The sequence below is a fragment of the Spea bombifrons genome, chromosome 3 (assembly GCF_027358695.1).
Source record: "Spea bombifrons isolate aSpeBom1 chromosome 3, aSpeBom1.2.pri, whole genome shotgun sequence".
Taxonomy (NCBI): domain Eukaryota; kingdom Metazoa; phylum Chordata; class Amphibia; order Anura; family Pelobatidae; genus Spea; species Spea bombifrons.
Genome location: NC_071089.1, coordinates 58,409,839 through 58,435,582, shown reverse-complemented (window position 1 = coordinate 58,435,582; position 25,744 = coordinate 58,409,839). Strand labels below are relative to the sequence as shown.

Sequence of the window (25,744 nt, the reverse complement as noted above, 5' to 3'; positions counted from 1 at the left end):
TATGCCACTCTGCCCCCATAAATGCCCTGCACCACCCTGAAGTTCATTATACTCCCTGATTCACCACTCTGCCTCCTCAGATATGCCACTCTGAAATCCATTATACCCCCAATACACCACTCTACCTCCCCCTATACACCACTCTAACTCCCCCAGATATGCCACTCTGCCTCCCTGAAATTCATTACACACCCATACACCACTCTGCTACCCTGAAATTCATTATACCCCCCATACACCACTATAACTCACCCAAACACCACTCTGCCTCCTCCCCCTCCCATACACCATTCTGCCTCCTCCCCCTCCCATACACCATTCTGCCTCCTCCCCCTCCCATACACCACTCTGCCTCCTCCCCCTCCCATACACCACTCTGCCTCCACCCCCCTCCGATACACCACTCTGCCTCCACCCCCCTCCCATACACCACTCTGCCTCTCTCCCCCCTCCCATACACCACTCTTCCTCTCTCCCGACTCCCTGGTGTTTTGTGAACCTCTGAACCACCTCATAGAAGCCCCAGCGGAAGTGAAGGGGAGTTACAGAGGCTGTCTGTGCGCATCGCGCAGACACCCACCGGCTGACAGAGAGGATGATCCTCTGCAGGAGACCTCGATTCTCTGTCAGCCGGTGGGGGTCTGCACGATGTGCACAGACAGCCTCCGTTACTCCCCTTCACTTCCGCTGGGGCTTCTACATCATCTGATGCTGGCGCTGCATCGTAGAAGCCCCAGCGGAAGTGGAGAGGAGAGGTGGAAGTTGTCTGTGCGCATCGCACGGACACCCACCAGCTGACAGTGAGGGGAATCCAGGTCCCCTGCAGCGTTGCGGGGGATCTGGATTCTAGTGTTATAATCCGATCTCTGTTTCAGGTCGGATTATATAAGGAGAGGAGTTTTTCAGAGCATTTGCTCTGGAAAAAAAACCTCTTTTTATAATCGATAAAAATTGATTAGACTAATCGATAATGAAAATAGTCAACGATTTTCATTATCGATTTTATCGATTAGTTGTTGCAGCCCTACATTAATTCACACAATTCATCCACACATTAATTCATTAATTCTCTCACTCATTCACACAATTTATCCACACATGAATTTATACTCTCACTCATTCACGCTATTCATCCATACATTAATTCATTCATTATCTCACTCATTCACACAGTTCATACAGACATTAATTCATTTATTATCTCACTCATTCATACAATTCATCCACACACATAGTTACATAGTTCATAAGGTTGAAAAAAGACCTAAGTCCATCAAGTTCAACCCTTTTACCTAACCTTCCTATTCTTGATCCAAAAGAAGGCAAAAAAACCCTAATTAAGCTACTTTGAATTCTGCCATCAGGGGAAAAAAAATCCTTCTTGACTCCAAGAGGCAATCAAATTTCTCCTAGGATCAAGAAGCTCTAAAATATTAATGCTATTCTATTTATATCCCTGTATGTCATGCCTTTCTAAGAAAATATCGATGCCCCTTTTGAAGGTATCTAATGTATTGGGTAACACCACCTCCCTTGGAAGTGAATTCCATACCTTTATTGTCCTCACTGTAAAGGAGAACCTGCGCTCTTCCAGTCTCAGAGGGTGACCTCTTGTTCTTTGTATATTTCTGTTAATGAACAGGTCACTGAAGAGCTCTTTATATTGGCCCTGCATATATTTATATAATGTTATCATATCCCCTCTCAGATGCCGTTTTTCTAGCGTATATAATTTTAACTTTTTTAGTCTCTCTTCATAACTAGTATCTCCCAATCCATTTATTAATTTCGTAGCACCAATTCATTAATTCTCTCACTCATTCACACAATTAATCCACACATTAATTAATTATCTTACTCATTCTCACTCTTTATTTATTTCAAGATTCTTACTACCCCCTTTCTCACGATCTCTTCCCCCTTTTCACTATCTACCCACTCTTCCTCCTTCCTACTATCTACTCCCTCTCGCTGCCCTGCCACGGCCCACACAGCTTCACCGCTGAGCGTCTGGTGCTCATCATGAAGCACCGCACTGCGATCAAGGCCGCATGCTCCCACCACCGCAGTTAGTGCAGCGGTAGGGAGCAGAAGAGACAAAGGGGGTCGAGCTGTTTCTGAAAACCTTTTTATGTGCGACCACTCGGCGCCCCTCTCCTTCCCGGCCCTGGCCTTGGTGATGGGACGGCCGCATGGTGCCCTGTGCACAGCTCGCACACCCCAAAGGCCAGCCCTGCTGAAGGCCAAACATTCCCTTACAGTGACATCTGAAATAAATGCACCATTTCTAAAAACTAAATTTAGATTTAATTTTTTTAATACATTTCTAAATACACAGTCTCCTTCCTTGTTGGCTCCCCTACTAATTGCCTAACATTTTCAGCTGAAAATTCAGGGACATTTTTAATTCGGGAACAAAATGTGTTGCCCAGTGCCCAGATTCACTCACATTCTCACTTACTCTATCACACTCTTATTCTACCTTCTCTGCCAACCTTTCGCTTCTGACAACCAGTTTTGCATCTTCATCTTCTTGCTTCTATCTACAATCTGCTATCTTCTTTCTTCACTTGCATTGTTAAAGGAATTGCAGCTCTTTAGTATGTAGCCCCCTCTTTTTCAAGGGAACAAAAGTACCTGGACAATAAACTTAAAAGCTTTTTTATGGATAGGTGTGGGATATTCCTTTGTTATTTCTTCCTCAATTAAGCAGGTAAAAGGTCTGGGGTGGATTCGCAGTGTGTTATTTGCATTTGCATCCCTTCACAACATCCAGCTAAGTAAAGAACACTGACCAGAAGATATCATTACAAGGTGCAAACCATTCATAAGCCTCAAGAATAGAAAGGCCAGATGAGACTGTGACAAAAAACCCAGTCTAGGTCTGGACCAGCATTCTTTGGACAGATGAAACTTAGATCAACCTGTACCAAAATAATAGTTTGGTGGAGAGTTTGGAATCTGATTGATTGCTTGTGTGGATAGGTGTTTTTTATACAGGTAACAAGCAGGGATTAGGAGCTCTCCCTTAAAGCTCTCAGCTTGTTACCTATATAAAAGACACCTTGCTGATTGATAGGGGATCAAATACTTGAAATGCATTATTCTGGATTTTTTGTTGTTCTGTCTCTCAAAATCAGAAGGGGATCAAATATTTTTCCTTTACTGTACTACTCAAGTGTTTGCTTCATGATAAGCATAAATTGCTTATGATACAAGCTCTTTAACGCAGAGAATGATCCCAGCAGTGGAATTGTGGTGACATCTGTTGGTGAATGTTGATACGATAAATGTTGTAAACAGGAGTCTAGTGATTTAGGAAGGTGAAAAAATACCAAATATATACAGTAATTTTTATTATTTATTGTTTTATATAGCGACATCAAATTCCGTAGCGCTGGATGCACCAGGTCAGAAGGACTAATAAAACATTTGCATCCACATCATAAATAAAGTCTTTAGTTAAATTAGATACACTTTTCAGGCCAACATAGAACAATATTTAAATATATATTTATTTAAATAAATATACTTTTTGGATCCTGTTTTTTCTACTTTGTCCAAATAAAATGTACTGTTATTTTTTAATTTGAATGTGGAACGGCCATGGGGACCAGGTTCGCGCCATCCAGGTCCAGGCTGGATGGAAGCACCCGGGGACGGAAGAGGAGTCGGCAGGACGGCCGGGTGCCAAGTACATGGGAGTGGCCCAGGAAAGTGGATGGAGCAGCGGGAGTACAGGTTGGAACCCTGATGTTCAGGGGTCTTCATCAGGGGTTCTGGGGATAGTTTGGGGGGTGGGGAGGCAGATAGTATTGTGGAGGAGGAGCCAGGGTCTGTTGGATCCCCTGGGGGGGTGTTGGGGTGGCCTTTCCCTCCTGGTGTTAGGGGAGTGTCTTGTGGAAGAGGGTCCAGGAGCTCAGTCTCGTGTATATGGTGGGGGGGTCGTGGGGTCTCCTCCTGGGTATCTTCGGTTGCTGGGAGTGATAGAGATGGTGGGCGTTCTACTCAGTCCAGTCACCAGTCTTCTTGGGTCTAGGGTCAGTAGTCCCGGGGTGGGTCTGGCAGTCGGGTTGGAAGGCGGTCAGGTGGGGGTCCTTCCCTGGTATGGGGGCCCTCTCACAAGCCAGATAGGTGCATGGTTTGCTCTGGCAGGTCTTCTAATACAGGGCTGTTGGTGGTGTTGGGGGGTAGCTCTAGGTGGTAGGTTGTGTTGAGTGCTCTGGCTCTAGTGGCGTTCGGTGGGGTATAAATAGACTATTCTATTTATATAATAATATGAATATTGATGGAGAATATTTCGATTAAGATTTGTGTTATAGCACAGGGATACTGCCAACATTTTTTCATGAGGTGGATCATGTGTTGCTCAGAATTCAAAGCTTAAGACCAGATCCTATGAAACCAATGGCGTAATCCAAAAATGTGCTTCATCATAATATATAGTGTAATATTATTTTTTATTTCAGACCTTCTTATGCTAGATTTCTCAGAAATTGCAGATAAAACAAGTGACACATTTATCAAAGATGTATTAGCAATTGCTAATGGTCATGATATAATGCCTGGTTTTAAAGTTATTGAGCAGTAAACGGGTATTATGAAGGAAACAAATAAATCACAAGCTCCCACCATGCAGCTGGATCAGCATGCTGGATAGAATAAGAAATACGAGTAATCTATACAATTCTAAACTTTGAATGAAACACAGTGATAGAGCTTTTTGTTGGGATTGTTTGTAAGCTCGCTAGCTAGGCTGTCTTTATCTAATGTATCGTTGTGTCTTAGCCTCTCAGTCAAACCCTTTGTATGAATATACTGTAAAAAGCGATGCGTCAGTTGTGCTCTATAAATAAAAGATGACAATAATAATAACATTTAAATAGATTTTGCTGTTTTATTATCAGTATTGTTATTTCAATATACATATGTAACATTATACAGACAGACAAATGATTATCTTGCATGGACATTATTTGTTTCGCTTGGACTTTTTATCATCAAGCTTCTTGAGAAATGTAATTCCTATTTCGGTAACATCATCTCCTTTAAGGATATCTTGAATAAAAGTGACATCGGCAGGCAAATGTACCTGCAGGAATAAAATATGATTATTGCTTCTTGAGATGCAACACGCTGAGGGACACTTTCTACGAATAATTTGTAGTGAACTCTACTTGAACATCTCCCTTTTCCTATTCTGCTTAACATACAGCAACATCGGTCATCTGAAAACTTAATGATATGTAAAGTCAGTGCCACTATCAGAATTGTATTGTATTTTTTGCTTGGGAATAATATATTCAGTGTACGTTGATATACATTCTTATTTATAGGGATGCCTGAGTCTGTAAACACCCCTTTAATTCAAAGAGATGCTCTCCATGTTAAAAAAGGGGGGGAAAAAGCCCACCTAATCGATCACCAGTGCATCACATGTCAAAGAAGCACAAGACTCCCCTGACAACCACACTGTGAGGTCATAAATTGCAAAAACACAATCATCTCTCTCTCTCTCTATATATATATATATAGATATATATATATATATATATCTTGGTAATATTTCTCATTAGGAAAATTGGAGGTGCCATTTTAAACAAGTATACAATACCATTTCCAGTGCACCCCTGATGACTCCTGATAGCAGGTTACAGTAGGACAGTGAAGATCGTCCAGGTGGGAGCTCTTCAACAAAATCAACAAGTGGATTTTTATCCAGAACGAGGGAAAAGCCATTGCCTCCATTATTCACACCAATTGTTGTCGGAGTGATTCCAAGGTACATCTTAAAAGCTACCTATGGTCAAACATGCCAGAGGTTAGATGACAGGCACTTGTCATTGCAATTTTTGCCCAGACTTACAGCCCATTTCTGTTATATAGAATCCAAAATCACAAAATATATATAGAATCACAAAATCTTGATGCAAAATAAGTGTTTTTTTCATTCACTTCTTTTTTTTTTATTCTGGATGCTAATACACATTTTTTTTGTATATATTGTTTTACTTTAATATGATATTAAAACTGCATTTTATAAAAATTTAATTCCAGTCTCTTAGCACACTATTTTCAATAGCGCTATTACCAGTTTGTCTCTTTCTTACTGCACTCTTTTAAGGTAATCGGGAACAGCCTTCAAAAGCTTGCAATCCATTATATGCCAGTTAGCCAATAAACACATCATCTTTACCAAATATTCTTCAAACATTAAACAGAAGCAGGTTAGATGTATTTTCCCCAATACATGATGAAATGAGTTGGAAAAACAAATAAGTAAGCTTTATACACTTACATTTTGAGGTTGAAAAAATAAACTCTTTTAAGTTGAACATTCTGAAAACCCTATTTGCATTCATTTAGGTCAAAGCATGCAAAAATCACTTGAGGGATAGTCCTTCATAACCCGTTTCCTTGATTTTATATATATATATATATATATATATATATATATATATATATATATATATATATATATATATATATATAGTTCCATAGTTATATAGGCTGAAAAAAGACATGCGTCCATCAAGTTCAGCCTTTCCTATAACTGTTAATTTGTTGCTGTTGATACAAAAGAAGGCAAAAAACCCCCAGTTTGGCTCTTTCCAATTTTGCACTAACCAGGGAAAAAAAATCCTTCTTGATCCCAAAATGGCAATCAGATTTCTCCTTGGATCAATAAACTGTTTCCCCATAATTAAAGATTATATCCCCGAATATTATGATTTTTCAAGTATCCATCCAGTGGCTGTTTAAACGTCTGTACAGACTCCGATAAAACTACCTCTGCAGGCAGAGAATTCCACATCCTTATTGTCCTTACTGTAAAAAACCCTTTCCTCTGCCTTAGACTAAATCTCCCAATCTGCCAGTCTAAATGCATGACCACGTGTCCTATGCATAGACCTGTTTATGAATAGATTTCCACACAATGGTTTGTATTGGCCCTGAATTATTATATTTATATAACGAATATTTATATAATGCTATCATATCCTTATATATATATACATATATATATATATATACATATATATATATATATATATATATATATATATATATATATATCCTACAAATATGGCCTAGCTCTAAAGCAAGTATGGGCAAGAGGTGAAGCTGGAGCCACTATGACTGACCTCAAAATCAGGATAGATGTATAAAAGTAATAGCTCTGAGCTAACAAGGGCAGTAGTTAGAGAACTTGGAAAGAAAGGCAATTAGGAAGAACTTGTTAACATTATGCTATATTATTAGAGGTGTGTTTCCCCTTTTAATGGTAATATAGCCTTTTTACATTATAGATGTAACACTTTTATAAAATTATTGGTCGTATTTGAGAACCACGTCAGCCACGATGCTTCAAAACCAAAAACATTTGTCACAGCAATAAAATATGCCTTACCTTACCGTAGAGACACTTAAGCATCAAACATCCATAATTGGTGACAGGTGTTCAATAAATTACCGTGTTAAATTACATTTTAATCATCATTATCTCTATGCAATTTCCATCTGTAGATAAATGCTTTTGTGTAGTTTTAGCTATAGGGTTTTATATTTTTAAATACTATGCTAGAATGTCCATTGTATTGTCCATAAGCTAATTTGTGACTGTACTATTGGACAAACTTTAGCTTACTGGCAACACTGTTTTGTGTTTTCCCTCTTTTTCACATTCTACAGAAGAAAAAGCTAGGCAAGGTGATTTACCAGGTTTACAAAAGTCGCTTAGTTGAAGATTGGACACCCATCCTTCCTTAGGTTGTATTTCAACTTATAATATTTTTTGAATTGATGTTCATGTATGTGTGTGTTTTAGTATATGAGCTTAAGTCTGTTAGTGTGTGTAAGTATGATACTGTGTGTGTATGTGTGTAGGAATGTTACTGGATGTGTATGTAAGTATGTTACTGAATCTGTGTGTAAGTATGTTAGTGCTTGTTAGTATGTTTTTTTGTATGTTACTGCGTGTGTGTAGGAGGATATAACTAATAAAACTAATAGTATATAACACAACAATTTGACTTGCAGAAACAACAGGTCAGGAGGGCCCTGCTCAAATATCTAGAGGATATGAATGTTATTATTGGGTGTTAGCATGTGTGTGAATGTGTCAGCAAATTATGTTTGTAATTGAGTTAATTGAGTTTGTATATCAGTGTATGGTGTTAAAGGGTTAGGGGTGAACCTAGGGTTAATGGCATCTGGGAGAGGGAGAAAGAATGTGTGCATGTAAGTGTTCAATAGTAGAGTGAGGGGGTGTTTGAGTGAGTTTGTGTGTCAGTATGTATGCCCCCCTAATCCAAATAATGGTTTGTGCATCCTTGGTTGCAACAACTGCAACCAAACCTTGGAGACAACTGGCAATGAGTGTTAAACCTCTGTCGAGGAATGTTGACCCACTCTTCTTGGGAGAGTTATTTTATGGTAATTCAGCCACATTGGATGTTTTTCTAGCATGAACTGCCTTTTTAGGGTCATATCACAGCATCTCAATGAGATTTAAGTCAGGATTCTGACTATGCCAATCCAGAACCTTCATTTTGTTTATTTTAAGCTATTCAGAGGTAGATTTGCTTGTGCTTCATTGTCCTGCTTCACAATCCAACTGTCCTTGAGCTTTAGGTCATGAACTGATTGCCAGCCCTTCTCCTTCAGGATTTTCTGGTAGAGAGAAGAATTCATGGTTACATGAATTAAGGCAAGACACCCATGTCATGAAGCAGCAAAGCAGCCCCAAACCATCATACGCACTCTTGGAGGAACTTTGGTAGGCCAACCACTACTGGGAAGGTCCACCACTATTCAAAATTGTCACCATTTGTAAATAATGGTTCTCACCGTGGTTTGCTGGAGTCCCAGTTAGCTTTGTAAAAACTGCATTTTGTGCTTACTCTTTTGTCTAATATTTTAATTAGTTTAATGATCTGAAACAAGTGTGACACATTTGCAAAAATACATGAAATCCAGAAGGGGCAAATACTTTTTACAGCACTACACACACTCACTGGCTTCTCTATTAGGTACACCTTGCTAGTACCGGGTTGGACCCCCTTTTGCCTTCAGAACTGCCTTCATTTTTCGTGGCATACTTTCAAGAAACCAGTTAGAGATGATGTGAGCTTTGTGCATTATCCTGCTGGAAGTAGCCATCAGAAAATGGGTACACGGTGGTCATAAAAGGAAGGACATGGTCAGCAACAATTGGTACTAAGGGGCCCAGAGTGTGCCACGGAAATGTCCCCCACACCATTACACCACCAACAACCTGAATAGTTGATACAAGGCAGGATGGATCCATGCTTTCATGTTGTTTATGCCAAAGTCTGACCCTGCCATCTGAATGTCATAGCTGAAAGCGAGACCCATAAGACCAGGCAACATTCTTCCAGTCTTCCATTGTACAATTTTGGCGAGCATGTGCGAATTGTAGCATCAGTTTCCTTTTCTTAGCTGACAAGAGTGGCCTCCAGGGTGGTCTTCTGCTGCTATAGGTCTGACATGTTGTGCGTTCAGAGATGGTATTCTGCATACCTTGGTTGTAACGAGTGGTTCTTTTAGTCACTGTTGCCTTTCTGTCATCTTGAACCAGTCTGCCCATTCTCCTCTGACCTCTGACATCAACAAGGCATTTCGGTCCACACAACGGATGTGAAAATCCCAGTTGATTGGCAATTTCTGAAATACTCAGACCAGCCCGTCTGGCACCAACAACCATGCCACGATCACCGTCATTTAAATTCCCTTTATTCCCCATTCTGATGCTCGTTTTCAAACAAGATGTCTTGACCACGTCTACAATGTTAGCATCTGTAACCAGATTCAGTCTTGGCAACAATGTATTCAGACGTAGCTCTGTTTCCATTTATAGTGATCAATCTACTTAATGAAAAAATATTACAATTGTTATGACATTTAACTGAAGGGTTAAAAGTAGTTCTGATATATTGAATTAATTCCTGGAGGGACCTTACAAAAGCAACAATCTCACGCAGTGTACGCTGATTTCTTTGATTGAAACAGTTGAATGCTGAAATGCATACATACCATTTATGTGCCGCTTTTTTTACAATTTGTATGGTTGGGGATTAGGGATCCTGATGTACGTGACAAGAACAGTCAGAATTTTATATACATTTTACCCCCACTTTTTGCAGTATTCAATTGCAGGTACTTATGGTAATGAAACATCCATTAAGAGACTACTTCATTGTTTTATGAATGGAGACTACCCAGTCAGGATAAATGGTTAATCCTATATATTAAAACACGGCATTAAGGCTTCTGGGTAACTTTATTGCATTTATGCAGAGACTGCTATGGCTTTTTGCTACTACAACTAAAATGTTTGATATATACTTTACATCATAAAGACTCTCCTATTTTTATTTTTGATATTTAATAAAAGTTACGTTTTATACAGGTAATAATATATTTTCTTAGGAGTTTTACCATTTTAACTGTGTTCTAAAAACATAAATGTACGTAAATGAAAATTAATGTCACCATGATGTTATAAGGGGTAACATATAGTTACAAGAAGGATCCCTGAGGTACCCTAAAGGGATCTCCCATCAAATAAGTTTTAAAAAGGTGCCCACGTCCCTTGCACTCCTCCCACTAGAAATATAAATAAGAAAATACCTGTCCCTAACAGATACTTTAGTATGCGATAGAGCATTGTGCTCCCTAGTAAAATTTTAAAACTATGTATATAGGATATTATTCTTGGCGGAAGTTACTGAACATGAATCAGGTTTATTATATGGCACCTAACTTATGGAAGAAACCCTTGGTATAATGTGGGATTTAGACAACTCACAGATCACTTTTATGATCAAAATCTTTTGGGTTTTTTATATTGCACAGAAGAAACCAATAAAAACATGATAGGGTTACATTCCTTTACATCAACATAACAAACTGTGGGTATTTAACAAGATACACAAACAAAACGCAATAATGATCTGAAAAAAAATACACTAAAATATTTTATACTAAATACATATTGAAAGGTCCTAATTAAAACCATTACTTTTATGACTTTTTCCTACTATTAACTTACTATCATATCATCCCGAGAATTCCATAATTAAGCAAGTAATCTCACCGTGATTATGTGTTTCCCCCAAGCTTCCCTTTTAACAAGAGCTGATGGCGTGTAACACAAAACAAATTACAAAATGTTTTCATGGGGTCTTTTAAGCTTTTACTGGAAAGTGACAACATAAAAAGCTGAATCATATAAACCTGACAAACTGGTTTTATTCTTCCCATCTGAGATGCCACACAGGTTTAAATTCGTAAACTAGAACACAGACTTGTGATGTGTTGCTTCCCATTTCAAGCATGGATGTCATACAGAAGTTTGTGAAGTTCTGTGTCGACAGGAGATCAGCTATCGGCTATGGCTTTCTGGCACTGATTACTGTGGGAAGCCAACAGATATTTTCTCTTATTGCCTTCCAGTGCCCATGCAGCCACCAGAACCTCACCTATGGACTTGTTTTCCTTTTTGCCCCTGCAGTCATACTACTTGTTTTAGGCTATTTCCTTGACAGCAGGACATGGAAGTTATTTACTGGCTGCTGTCTGAACCCAAAGAAGATTCTCCCCCAGTGGAATCCTTGTCAATGCTTTCAGATATTTTTACAGATTACAATGAATGCTTTTGTAGTACCGGTCATGTGGATCTCAATAGCTTTGCTAAATGGATCATTTTATGCTTGTGCAATGAGTGGCTGGCAAAATCCTCAACACGTGCAATATGTGTGCCAAAACAAGTCACAGCAATGCAGTAATCAATTGTGGAAGGCCCCCTGCAACAAAACGGCAATGCCATCAACAGAAGCGGTAGAAGTTGTTCTGCTTCTGCAAGCTCAGTCTCAGGTATGAAATTAGGCTGCTGGATCCATTGCAACTCTTCGTTTTTTGTTTATATATACCTATATATCTTGACATTAAATACAATACGGCTTTAAACCCAGCTATAAATATATACTTTTTTCTTTTCTAACCTCCCCTAGCCTTGATCTTGACAAGTAGGATTAACATGGATAAAAGTTCAATGTTTGGTTTTCTAGTTGCCTTTAACTCCAAAATACTTTGAAAGATCAAAGCCAAACATATGACAAATATTTCATTTATAAAAGCTTTGTAACTTAAAAGTGTTTTGCAAATCTATTAGACACGCTTTATGGAGGATTTTAAGCCTCTACCCCAAACCATTTACTTCTTATTCTACAGAGTAAGTGGAGGTTATTTACTAAATGGTGAGTAGTGAGATGAAAAATCTCTTCGGAATGATTTAAGTACACATTATTAAGGGTCAAATCAGTGAAACCAATTTATCAAATGAATTGTGGCTTAGTCACTGGAGAGTTGTTGCTACTCTAATTTTTCAAGCATACACATATCCATTTCCATCTGAGATCATGGTTTGACGTAAGCCAAATGTTATTGTTGCTAGTATTCTTTATTTCATACAGTGCATATTGCAGCAGTGGATTGTGACCGTGTGAATGATTTTATCATTCTAAAGACTGCATTGAAATTCCCTTTTTTAATCTAAAGGGGGAGCTCCACAAATCTATACATCACAGATCCCAAGTGTATGTACCCATGACTTACTTTCTGTGTATTTGCCTTATTCACAGTTTCTTAGCTTCTCTCATACTGAATTTTACTTTGTTGGTAGACAGAAAGCTTCCCAACAACATGAAGACATTGTTTAATTTATTTGAATGTTGGCATTAGAGACATCCTTTTGTTCGGAATCCTTTAAATCACAGAGCTTTCAAGCTTCAAATTAACCCCAAAAAACAATTGGTATACATATTCCTGTAGTACCACACAGTAACCACTAGGGCATAGGGTTTTCCCACTTTTTACTTTATAAGGCGTTATAAAGTACTCTGTCAGTTTTATTGGGATTATATTTCACTGACCTCTCCAACCGTTTATTTGCGTAATCATTGATTATGAAAGATGTACATTAATATAATGAGCTAAATGAGGCATTACCTCTCCTCCTGATACAGTTATCCTCTTAAGAACAGCCTTGAGGTTTGTATTCTATAATCAATACTTGTTTATGGTTCACCTAGATCTACACAACTACTGATGGAGTATAAATAGTATGTCCTATAATGTTATAAGCTTTCTAAGACCCAGATTTGGTATACCACTATACAGACCACAAGGAATTACTCAACTACTCTCACATTTGGAATAGTAAAACAGAAAAATAAACACCTTAAATTTTGAACACATATTACAATTTGTAGACTTTCCTCTCTGTTTATTTCTTGCATCCTATCTGAAGAAGAGACATCCAAAGTCTAGTTTATGTGACTTTACATCTTTAGCACAATGAAATATATTAACTTCAACGATTGACTCAGTTTCTCACTTAGGCTTATTTTACTTTCTTTCATTTTACTTTCTTTCTTATACAAACACGTCCACACAAACATGTACACATTCACTAAACACTCTTCTCAGCCAAAAAATAACTTAAAGGTTTCAGAGACCCCCAGATGGACAAAAAAAGTTTACAAAGCACTAGTACTAGTACGAATGGATTAAATGTTTACACGTATGCTTTTGTATTCCAAACCAATTTTAGCGTCCCTAAAACTTTGGAACCCTACTACTGATGACTTCAAATAATTTGTTAATGCTTTTTTGTTGTATATTACAGGTTTTAGGCTGGTGGCTGATCGTAGCATCATCTGTAATTTGCCTTTTAAGCACCTGTTATGTCAGTTGCCGATCTAAAGTCAGTTCCCAACAAATGACTTTTTGGAGAATTTACATTGAAAAAGAAAGAGATAAATTTGATCAGTTGGTACAAGAATATGCCACCAAACTTGCAGAGAGAAACCTGAGGAGCTTCTTTGAGAACAAGAAACCAGATGACTTTGACATGCCGGACAATAAGTCTTGGGAGGAAATTTCCGCTTTGTGCCCTATCAACTCAAACCGCCAGTACTACAGCACACTTCATAGGTTTGTAGAAAATTGTGAAAATACAGATGGTACCAAAAAAGAAGAATTTATGGAATTTGTAGATGGAGAGCAAAGTATAGTGTAAGTATTTTTCCATGTTTAATATCCAAGAAGCAAAGCGATGAGGAACTAGTATTATACAGCTGAACAAGTTTCAACAAGCAACAATATGTGGTAGACTGTGAAAAGCTTGACAGCATACGTACCGGAGAATTCAGTGCTTTTATCTCCCCTCTGATAACTTTTCCAACTTTTTTATTATTATTATCCTTTATTTATTAAGCACTAGGATATTACGCAGCACTGTACAATATAAAGATGGAGTGGTTAACAAATACATAACATATATACATTTGCACATATGGATACAACAGGGGTTGGGGATCCTGTTCGCAAGCTTGCCATCTAGTCCTATCTAGTCCAACATACATTGTTATAAATATTACAGACAAAAAAACTCACAATTCTTACGGGTTTTATGAACAAGTAGCTGCGCATAGAATGTTTCATCGCTTCTTGAGTCCATCCATGAGTTTGTGATATTATTGACAATGTGCTTTTAATATACATATACATGATCCAGCAAATTTGTATTATTTGCTAGTATCTTAATTTGCCTATTGCTCTGAAAGCAACTAGTTTGTTATTCTAATACTACCAACAAATGCAGCATCTGCAATATTTCTAAAGCATCTTTTTAAAAAGCAATGTTGTAATGCTTTAAGTATGTACCTTATATTATCTTATGTAATTAAAAGGAAATTGTTGGTTACTTTGGAAATGTGCTAGACACAGTGGAGCCAAATGTGACATTAAAAAGAAGACTACTCATCAGCATATGCGCAAAGTTTGTCTGCCACCAGGACATAAGTCATGTACAAGATCAAGACATCGGGTGATGGGTTCTACTTTTTGTACCAGCCTAAAGATAGTAGCTACAACAAGTAGTATCCAGTATCCAGGATTTATCTAATTGGTTTTTAATGAAACTGTTCATTTTTTCATACCTGATTTCTCCTACTTTTTCTCCTATCATTAGTCTTTGGTTCATAAATGATGTGATAAGCTTGTGGTGACAATACATCCTGAATTATTGGTCTTAATTATTAGTCTTAAGGTTTGACACTTTCATGCCAAATGGTAACCAAAATATTCTTAAAAATAAAGTGTCAAGTGACACAAAAGCAGATAGATTTTTGCTACATAAATTTATAAAAGTGTCCTGTGTTGATTTTTATGTAATTAAACCATCAAAGGAAATAATACAATTTATAATGTTTATTTTCTTAACTAGAACGTACAATATTACATACACAAGGCATGAAAACAACTCCCAAACCCAATAACAGACAGTAACCTAAGAGTCTGCCCCACAGTGCACCCTCGCTTATGAGTGTCTCAGGTTTTAGCTTGTGCCATTACAGATGAAAATGTCCATTATCATATCAGTCTGATCCTGCTCACAACAGCAGTCCAGAAGCCAGAAACAAGGCAAATGTCCTCTGCACAAGGGAACCAAGAACATAAGATATGTTTTTTAGCTTAATGGCCTGCTCTATAGTGCATCCTGTCTTGCCGGTGTCTTAGGTACTGTAGGGCAGGCTATTAAGTCGCTGTCTGTTTTGGGTTGAGTTGTTCTCAAATCAATTTGTATGCTTAGGATTCATCCTAACTGTAAAGACGTGGACCTCCTTGCACATTTGTGAGTAGAAAGATATAAACCGGACCCTGCTGATGAGCTATGTGAAGGTTCAAATGGCAGACTGATCCTCTGCTTGCTCAGAGAGTATTCCATCATTGACAGTATCAAGGAGGAGTAATACCCAGTCCTCACTCTCTTGAACCCTTCAGCTTCAACCTTTAATTATAAAAATAACTCTGGGGTTCAAACTATTTTGTGACGTGCAATATATCAAGCAGTCACCATGACAGATGTAAGCGTCAATAAAATGAGAATACCAGCACTAAGCCAACATGTTCAAAATCACAGACAGTGTATTGATTGGTACCAATTAGCAAGTATCTGTTTAATTAATATTATTTTTAATGTTATCCAATGAGACTTTCGTAATTGTGCAATCTTTACTTATGTGATGTTCATATCAGTGTTTCATGACTTCTTAATAAATCTAAACACTTTTGCAGATGCCATGGCATCAGAGAGATTAAGATCTTTCTCATGATTAGTGACAGATTTAATTATCAGCTTCTGTTTGCTGTGTACAAAACACGACTGCTTTGATATAAATAAATTTACTCATGGGGGAAACATAGAAACATACATTTTGACAGCAGAAAAGACCCATTCAGCCCATCTAGTCTGCCCATTCTGCCCTGCTCTACAAAACTCAAACTTTATATGGTCCCTGATGGAGCACTGAAACAGATGTCTGTAGGAACAGACCTCCTACTTCAACCACAGGACATAAGAAAGGTAAGAGACTGGGAGAAATGGAAGAGACAGATGAGAAAGAAGAGAGAGAAACAATTGAGCAAAAGATATAGGGAAGAGATAATGTGGACACAAGATAAATGGAAGAGATAGAGAGAAGGAGGCGATAATGAGAATTGGGAGAAATAGTGGCATCAGCAGTACATAGGTTCCACCTGAAAAGGCACCAATCACATTGTACCCATCCTGTTTAAAGTAATTATATTTTTTATTTTTTGAAATCTATATGTGCAATGTCTACGGCACCACCTTGATCAATTATTTTAGTCACCCAATCAAAAACATCAATACGATTAGTTTGACATGATTTTCCTGAGGTAAACCCATGTTGACTTTAGATGTTCAACAGTCCTATCCTTTAACATAGTTTCCATTAACTTCTCCACTACAGATGTAAGATCAGTGGTCTGTAGTTGCCTACTCCTCCCTACTGAATGGGCACAACCACCAATAGCATGGATGTGTAATTGTGTGTGTGTGTTTGCATGGATGTGTAATTGTGTGTGTTTGCATGGATGTGTAATTGTGTGGGTATGTGAGCATGGATTTGTACTTGTGTGTGTGACCATTGATGTGTAATTGTGTGTGTGTGTGCGCATGTATGTGTAATTGTATGTGTGTGTGATCATGGATGTGTACTTGTGTGTGTGTGTAAGCATGGATGTATAATTGTGTGTGTGAGCATGAATGTGTAATTGTGTGTGTGTGTGTGTCAGCATGGATGTCTAGGTGTGTGTGAGAATGTATGTGTAGGTGTGTGAGAATGTATCTGTAAGTGGGTGAAAGGGAGTGTGTGTTAGAATGAATGTGTGCGTGTGTGTTAGCGAGTATGATTAAGTGTGTGTAATTTGTGTAAGTGTGTTTACATATGTTTGCCAGAGTGTATGTTGGAAGGGGGGGGGCAAGGGCCAAAGAAGGCACAGACAAGTTGTGGGGCCCCGGGGCAATTTAAGCACCAGGGCCCTGTACTCAGGCCAACAAAATAAATGTTAGCAAGTAGATGGCAAGAACTAATGGCCATAGGTAAGCTCCCTTCAGTAACCCCTAATTGCACAAATGTTTAAATACCTAATTTTATGCAAAACAAAAATCAAAGCAACATTTATATACCTTTGCTATTATGTCCACTGTCTCACCATAGCTTCGACACTTTTTAATACCAGAATTAGCCAAAAAGTCTTCCACAAGCCTTATTCCAATGTTGTAACCCCTGCGAAAAAGGCAAAAGAAAAATATTATGGAAACTATATAACGTACCAATCACTTCATATAAGTGAATACACATAATAGTTTAAAAATATCTTCTACCATCTATCCATTGACCTGATATCAGGTTTCAGGTGCACAAAGGTTGTAAACAAGGTTTTTCACCCTTTATGTAAAACTACTTACAGTTTGTTAAAAAAAAAAAAAAAAAGTTAACCTCATGGAAGCTGAGTTGAAAATTTCAATTACCAAATATTACTATTTTATGGAAAATTTAACGTGACCTTCTCTTGTCACTCTTCACTGATTTAGCTATGCTTTATAAAGGACCAGCTCAGTCCTTAGTATAGTGATTTTCCATTTATAATATAGAATGATTCTCGAAAATGACCTTGCCAACTGGACAACGCATTAGTTGCACTTTTTTGCTAGGGACTGCCCTTCATAATTCATAATGAACTCAGTTAAGTGAAGCCACATCTTTTCTGAAAACTCTAACGGCACTATAATAAATAAATATTAGATAGAGAAATAGAAAGATACTTACATTGTATCCAGGCACTTATTCACATCTTCATCACTTGGAAAATCCTTGCACAGCTGAGCCACTAATACCCCATAAGTGAGTGCAAAGAGATCTCTGTTCTAGAACATAAAAGATATGGCCATGAAATTAATGTATTTTGTAATATAAAAATAACAGAAGAGTAGAGCTGAAACAACGAATCGATAAAATCGATAATAATCGATAACGGAAATCATCGATAACGATTTCCGTTATCGATTAATCGAGTGATCAATTCGTTGTTGGAGCACTCGGCTCCTTTTACTTACCTCCGCGAGCGTTCCCCGCTTCTGCTACACGCTCTGCAGTCTCCGCCTTCTTCAAGCTACGTGACGGATGTGACGCGTTCCGGAGGTAAGTATTCTTCTGTCTATGTGCACGGATCGCACAGAGCCACTCGCACAGAGCGAATCGCTCTGTGCGAATGGAGCCACTCGCACAGAGCGGTTCGCTCTGTGCGAGTGGCTCCATTCGCACAGAGCGGTTCGCTCTGTGCGAGTGGCTCCATTCGCACAGAGCGGTTCGCTCTGTGCGAGTGGCTCCATTCGCACAGAGCGGTTCGCTCTGTGCGAGTGGCTCCATTCGCACAGAGCGGTTCGCTCTGTGCGAGTGGCTCCATTCGCACAGAGCGGTTCGCTCTGTGCGAGTGGCTCCATTCGCACAGAGCGGTTCGCTCTGTGCGAGTGGCTCCATTCGCACAGAGCGGTTCGTGAGTGTGGGTGCAGGGCAGAGTGGGGGTGGGGGTGCAGGGCAGAGTGGGGGTGGGGGGTGCAGGGCAGGAGACTGGGTGCAGGGCAGAGTGGGGGTGGGGATGCAGGGTGTGAGTGTGGGTGCAGAGCAGAGTGGGAGACTGGGTGCAGGGCAGAGTGGGGGTGGGGATGCAGGGCAGGGTGTGAGTGTGGGTGCAGGGCAGAGTGGGTGCAGGGCAGAGTGTGAGTGTGGGGGCAGGGCAGAATGTGGGGGCAGGGCTGGGTGCAGGGCAGAGTTAGAGACTGGGTGCAGGGGCACAGTGCAAAGTGCAAAGTGCCAGTGCTGGGTGCAAAGTGCCAGGGCTGGGTGCAAAGTGCTGGGTGCAAAGTGCCAGGGCTGGGTACAAAGTGCTGGTGCAAAGTGCTGAATGCTGGGTGCAAAGTGCTGGATGCAAAGTGCCAGGGCTGGGGCAAAGTGCTGGGTGCAAAGTGCTGGGTGCAAAGTGCCAGGGCTGGGTGCAAAGTGCTGGGTGCAAAGTGCTGGGTGCAAAGTGCAAAGTGCTGGGGCAAAGTTTCTTGAACAGTAATAGTCCACCTCTTTTCAGAATGTTTGGGGTTATTTTGTTTCATAAATATTGTGTTTGGGTTCTTGTACTTTGAAAATATTGTTTTTTATTACATCATAACAAAATAAGAATGTTAATGTAAATTTTAAGTTGTTTTTTAACATCCAGTTCATTAAATTCTTTTAAATAAACGAAAAATTTGCATATTGTTTTTTTTTATCCGATTAATCGATTAATCGAAAAAATAATCGGCCGATTAATCGATTATTAAAATAATCGTTAGTTGCAGCCCTACAGAAGAGTAAAATAATTAAATTAATTTCCTGTCAATTCTGACATTGAAATATTGTAAAGAGATTTACATTGTTTGGCTGTATACTGTTATACAGGCTGTACACTCACTACTTTACATTGTAGCAGAGTGCCATTTCTTCAGTGTTGTCACAAGAAATGATATAATGAAATATTTACAAAAATGGGGTGTAATAATAGCCAAAACTTAAGGACTGAAGATAGTGGGTATGTCAGAGTGAGCAGAATGTAATCAGCGCATAGTGTGACTTTAAACAACTGATTCCCAGCTGTGATCCCTTTTACATTAGGTGACTTCCTAAAAGGAATCGCAGTTCAATAGACAAAACAAGTAACATTGGTGCCAACAGACAACCCTGTCTAGTACCATTATTTATATTATAAAAGATCTGATTTCAAAGACGGACTCTTGAGTTAAGCAGCTAAGTGACCCGAAACTTTTGAATGGTAGTATATATAGAAACTAATACAAGCTCTGCTTCACAACTCCTTGGTTGAACTAATGCTTGTTTAGACATATGCATGTTTAGTTATTTTCAGCAAGACACAGAAAAATCTACAAATACATTCTACTATCAACCATTTTGTATTCCTACATTCATATTAGATATGTTATTCTTGCAACGGAGACTGCCTAGGCCTCTATATAATGCTAAATGTATAAGTATAGCACTTACAATGTGATGCGCAGCAGCAGATGATGAAACAGCTGGTAAATTCCAATCCTGAAACGCAGATATTAATAACATAATTAAGTCTCATATAAACAATATGCTGACTTAAAAATCTAAAAAAAATGGCAATCATCACCTAATGCTTTATTACATGGAAACAACTATTTTATACACTATTACTTTATGATTATATATCTTTACTCAGGGACTAGATGCAAGCATTAGACAATCTTATATGTGTAACCAATTGAAAGCCCTGAAAATGTGATTACCTATGTAGCAACCTTGGTAGCTCCCCTGGAGAGCTATCATACACAGAACAACTCTGCAAACAATAAGCACTCAGAGCTAAAAATACCCTTGATATAATATTGTGCATATATTGGATGCCGAAAATCATTTGATGTGTGTCATCCTATCGTTCAAAGCAACAGAAAAGAGCGACCCCAGTACTGAATGGCTCAACGCAGATGAAGAAGTAAGTGACACCTCATTTACAAACCAGAGAAGTGCTGTATGGAATGATTCCTTGAGAAAACTTTTAGCCATGGCTGCAAAACAACCTTGGGATATCTAAGACACTGTTGTTGGAAGGTGACACTGCCAGCTCTTGTTAGACATCGAGTTCCTTGATTCCAACTATTTATTTGACCACCTTCCATCTGGATTCCACTCTCAACATTCTACTGAGACCGCTCTAACTTTTCTGCTTCATTTGATATTGTGGACCACTCTCTTCTTCTTCAAACTCTTCAGGATTCTGTTTAAAAAAAACTGCTATCTCTTAAAAACATTGCCCCTTCCCAATACAAGATGCAAGCAAGGCTCTTGTTTATGCCCTCATCATTTCTTGTTTTGTCTGTTTTAGCTGGTCTCCCTTTTACAATCCATCATGAATGTTGCATCAGTATACCTTTCTGCTAAAAGAGAGGATGCTGTCATCTTCTTGCATTCCATTTAAAGGGATAACTAAACCATCATGAGCGCTTTAATGAATAAATCCCCTGATATGCATTTGCACACCCCCAGCTATTTTCCATGCAAGACATGTATTCTCTTGGCACGTGATATACCTACTGCCAGCCAGCTCCAGTGCTGACTTGGGGTACGTCGTGATTCTGTGATTTGTTATTTTAATGGGAGTGTTTTTTTCTGCCACTGATTGGCTGCTTCAAGCAGCTTATCAATGGTGAGAATCACCGGACCAAGAAGGAGGCAGAGTGCTGCAGCTTCTACCTCTGGTCTTTTTCATAAAGTATTTTAATATGCATTCTTCTTTTGTAACACTGTTAGGTACAGTAAACTATCCCTTTGAATGTACCAAGGCTATCTGTCTGTCTGCTGTCATATAAAAGACAAAGCTGCTTCTCCCTGCAAAAATCATCTATCTATAGAGTTAGGTTATCACAAAATTGGATGAAAAAAGGTCAAAGACGGTCTAAAAACTGACAACTTAGCCATGATTCCTCTACAACCTCTATTTGTAATCATATAGTCACAAAATTCTAGCAAAATAAATGGTTACCAATTATTCCATTCAACATTTTGTACTAGGTTGTTACAATGATCTAGTAAGGCATCTGGAAGACAACATTTATAATGTTAGGGTTGGAAAATTCCAATTTATTTAGTGTCTCCCATAAAGCATTTGGACATTTAATGATGCTATCTTGGGGCATCAAAAAGTAATTTAAAAGCATTTCTGAAAGTAAACATCAATATTTATCAACATAAAACTAAAAGGATTTGTATATGATGCAGCAATTTTAATGGGTAATGATGGTCCATTTCAGCTCATCACTTAGTAAAATCCAAATTAGTTACATGTTGGTGGCCTACAGTTAATTGTGCCCTTGTGCAATGCCATTGACAAATGACATGTGCACCAGGTTCTAAACATGTTCTATAAATGTTTCCGAACAAGATTTTAGATATATTTGGTCTAGGGGTGTCACTGATTTTAAAATATTCTTTCCCTGGAACATGTTAATGTATAAAATGCAGTAAACACAATTAGGACCTGATAAATGGCCAATGGGTAGGTATCGTAGGAGATTCATTTATTTCACCTTGTAGCAAAAATACAGGAATACACAGTCACCAAGATAAACAGTGTAAAGTATTCGGTGGATAGATTTTAGTATTCATGAATCTAGAATAGGTCTTCTGTGGTTATAAAAAAAATCACCAGTTTAATGAGATGTCAGGTGCCTAAAAGTAACACAGGTACTGCAGAGTTGAACATTTTACCGTATTTCCCCATGTATGAGACGCACTTTTTTAGAAAAAATTGGGGTCTACAAATTTGGTGCGTCTTATTCAGTGGTGGTAGATTTTTTTATTATTTGTTTTTACTGGAAAGGGGACAGGAAAGGGGACCTGCTGCTTACCTGTGTTGCTCAGCTGCGTCTCTTGATCCGTCGAGGCGACACAGGAACCCAGTGGAGTCACGTGAATGCACATCGCATCACATGACTCCGCTCATTGAGCAGCGCAGAGGGAAACAGCGGCCCCCACGGAAGTCTGCGAGCGGCAGCAGAAGAGCTGCAGTTCAGGTAAGGTGGGGGTGTAAATGTAATATATATTTTTTATTCCGGCCCCCAAAATTAAGGTGTGTCTTATACATGGGAGCATCTTATATTTGGGGAAATACGGTAACTAATGTATAGCATAATAATGTTTTATTAATTTAATATACTTAATATTGTGACTGTTAGGGTTATGGAACACCTTGATCTACACATTCCTAGCAAACATTCTGAGCTCCTAAAAAAGGGGGACATCAAAGTAGGAAAAGGGGAAAGACAGACCTGAGTCCTTGTGAAACACAAGTAGGTTAATATGACACAGATCCCTAATTTTTTCATAGGAGCAGTTGGATCATGTTTTTTTAGACAGTTTAATTTGGTGATAAAATCACCAGGTATTAAAAAAATCAACCCTAGAAATGTCACATAAGAAAAACAGCTTTTGATCTGTTTTATTGTTTTAATAACTAAATGTACACTCCTAAACACTACTTTATTGGAAGCATTATAGCTACACACCCAAATATAAGGTTGGTTATGTCAAAGTCACTTTAAACTGCAATTCACAAATAATAGTCTTGGATGTCAGCATTTTTACAGAAGGATTGTCATGTATATCATCTCTTTTTTTCAATGTAGTACTGAAAAGGAAGATAAAATTAGGTCAAACTTTTTTATTCATACTGAAAACATATCCCGGACCTGTCTCTTACTAAGGAATTCAAAGAAAAATCATTACTAGCACTGTAAACAATGTGAAACCTTAGTTTGCTCCATGGCAAGGTGCCCTACATCTCAAAATAGACTCCCAGAAGTTACAAAGTATTGGGGTACGTTTTATAAGTTTAATGGTGGCTTTAATGGAGGCACGCTAGTCTGCATATGCCTCATGCCTTGGACAGGGCTATTATTTTAATACATCGTTATAATATATTTATAATCCCCAAAACGCTCCTGTGGATACCCATGATCGCAACTTCCATTAAAAGATGGCAATCTCATCAAAGGAAGTCAGGACCAGAAAAAAGCATAATTTATACAAACATATAGACATCCAATGTAGAAATACATTAGTGCCAGGATCCCCTAAATTAGTATACTGCTTCACCTAGCTCTTTCTAATCCAATCTTTTGTAAAGAAGCTGAATTTAAAGAGGCTTCAGCACAAAAGCTTACAGTCTTTCTGCTAGTTTTCATACATATGACGAGCATAAACAAATGCTTTTAAAACAGCCTATGATACTGTAGCTGTCTGGTGGTCACTGCACCAATGTTAGTAGAAGTTTCGATCAATAGGGTTTAGTGTGAAAATGCAGTGTTCTTGTGGACTCATCTCTAAATAGAAATGTACTGAGGTCTGCCACTTCATTAATAATGGAGGTTAACCATTATCTATAATAACAGTACTTTAGTATCTTGTGAGTCATGTATCCTGGTTTATTCACCTGCAAATTTCTATAGAGTCAAAGCTTATCAGTAATCTTAAAGAAACAAAATGTAACCTGAAATTAGAGTTAGCTGAAAGATCACAGAAATAACATAAACATGCATCATTCTGCAATGTTATTCCGCTCAAAGGCAATAAATCTGTTGCTGGATTATAGCCAAGGCTAATTCTTGGGTGCTCTCTAAAATAGTTGAAGGCAGTGTCAGGTACTTCGTACCCTGCAAAGTGGTTCTGTCGCTCAAATTTGCCCTCTACTCCTGGCTTCCAATACTGTCAAGAATTCAATTTATACCCCTGACTTTTACCTACAGAGTCCTTAGCAACACTATGACCTCCTCTGCTCTTTATCCTCAAATACTCTTCTAACCATCCTCTTCTCCCTGCCCATGACCTGTATCTCTCTTTAACTGTTATTACTTCTCGCTAGAGTCTCCAGAATTTTAACCACATTGTATCCATTCTGTGGTGTTCCTTACATTGTTCTGTCAGACTTTCCCCTACTTATTCTTACCTTAAATGCTTACTACAAACCTACCTGTTCAGAAAACCAAACGATCAATCCCTTATTACGGACAAACTGCATCCTGAGACAGACCATCTGTTCGCCCCAGTTTTGAGATCTCCACGCCACTGACTTCTCCACATGACCTTTGCTACTAAAATCAAATCAGCTTGGTCCCTGATCTTCTGTCTCATTCCCCATCAACCTCCTATTGGATTATAACCAGGGCCCTCTTCTTCTATGTATTTACATACTTTAAGGTTATTGTCATTTTTTTATACTATCAATTTTGATATTATTGTTAAATGTCACTCTTCACAATTGTAATAACACTATGGACTTTGCTATTGCTGTACAGATGCAATGCAATGTAATATGATGGACCAAACATCAAGGAGCAGAAGCATTATATTAAGATATTGCTATAGCATCATCATACATAACACACTTTCTGTGTGCATGCTTACTGCAACAATGTTTTGTGCACAGCGCAAACAAAATAATGGAACAATGAAAAAAAGGAATAAAGGATGAAGGAAAGGATAGAATCATCAGACCATTAGAAGTTAAGGTAAAGAAATAATGGAACACAAGTTCTGTAAACAAAATCCAAAAAGATCTTACTATTTTGTAGATTTCTTGTTTCCTGTTTGATGACCTTGACATCCTTCCTGATGTCTATGTATGAAAATGGGGAAAATGGCGATTTGTTATTTATTTTCCTGTAAAATGTGTCCGTTCACCTTGCAGAACGTTTCTCACTCCATAGCTCTTGTGTTTTCTG

At 38.4% G+C, this 25,744-nt stretch overlaps 2 protein-coding genes across 2 annotated transcripts; one reads left to right on the top strand and one right to left on the bottom strand.

Annotated features, from left to right (window-relative positions):
- Positions 1 to 4,872: 4,872 nt before the first annotated feature.
- TRAPPC3L (trafficking protein particle complex subunit 3L) lies at positions 4,873 to 25,744 on the bottom strand. Its single transcript, XM_053459903.1, has 6 exons — positions 25,585 to 25,744; positions 20,487 to 20,534; positions 18,225 to 18,322; positions 17,582 to 17,681; positions 5,615 to 5,800; positions 4,873 to 5,092 (listed from the first exon to the last, which is right to left on the bottom strand). The coding sequence occupies exons 1-6, from the start codon at positions 25,624 to 25,626 to the stop codon at positions 4,973 to 4,975; spliced, it is 594 nt and encodes a 197-aa protein (XP_053315878.1). The 5' UTR covers positions 25,627 to 25,744; the 3' UTR covers positions 4,873 to 4,972.
- On the top strand, positions 11,359 to 14,104 carry CALHM5 (calcium homeostasis modulator family member 5). Its single transcript, XM_053461009.1, has 2 exons — positions 11,359 to 11,898; positions 13,712 to 14,104. The coding sequence occupies exons 1-2, from the start codon at positions 11,359 to 11,361 to the stop codon at positions 14,102 to 14,104; spliced, it is 933 nt and encodes a 310-aa protein (XP_053316984.1).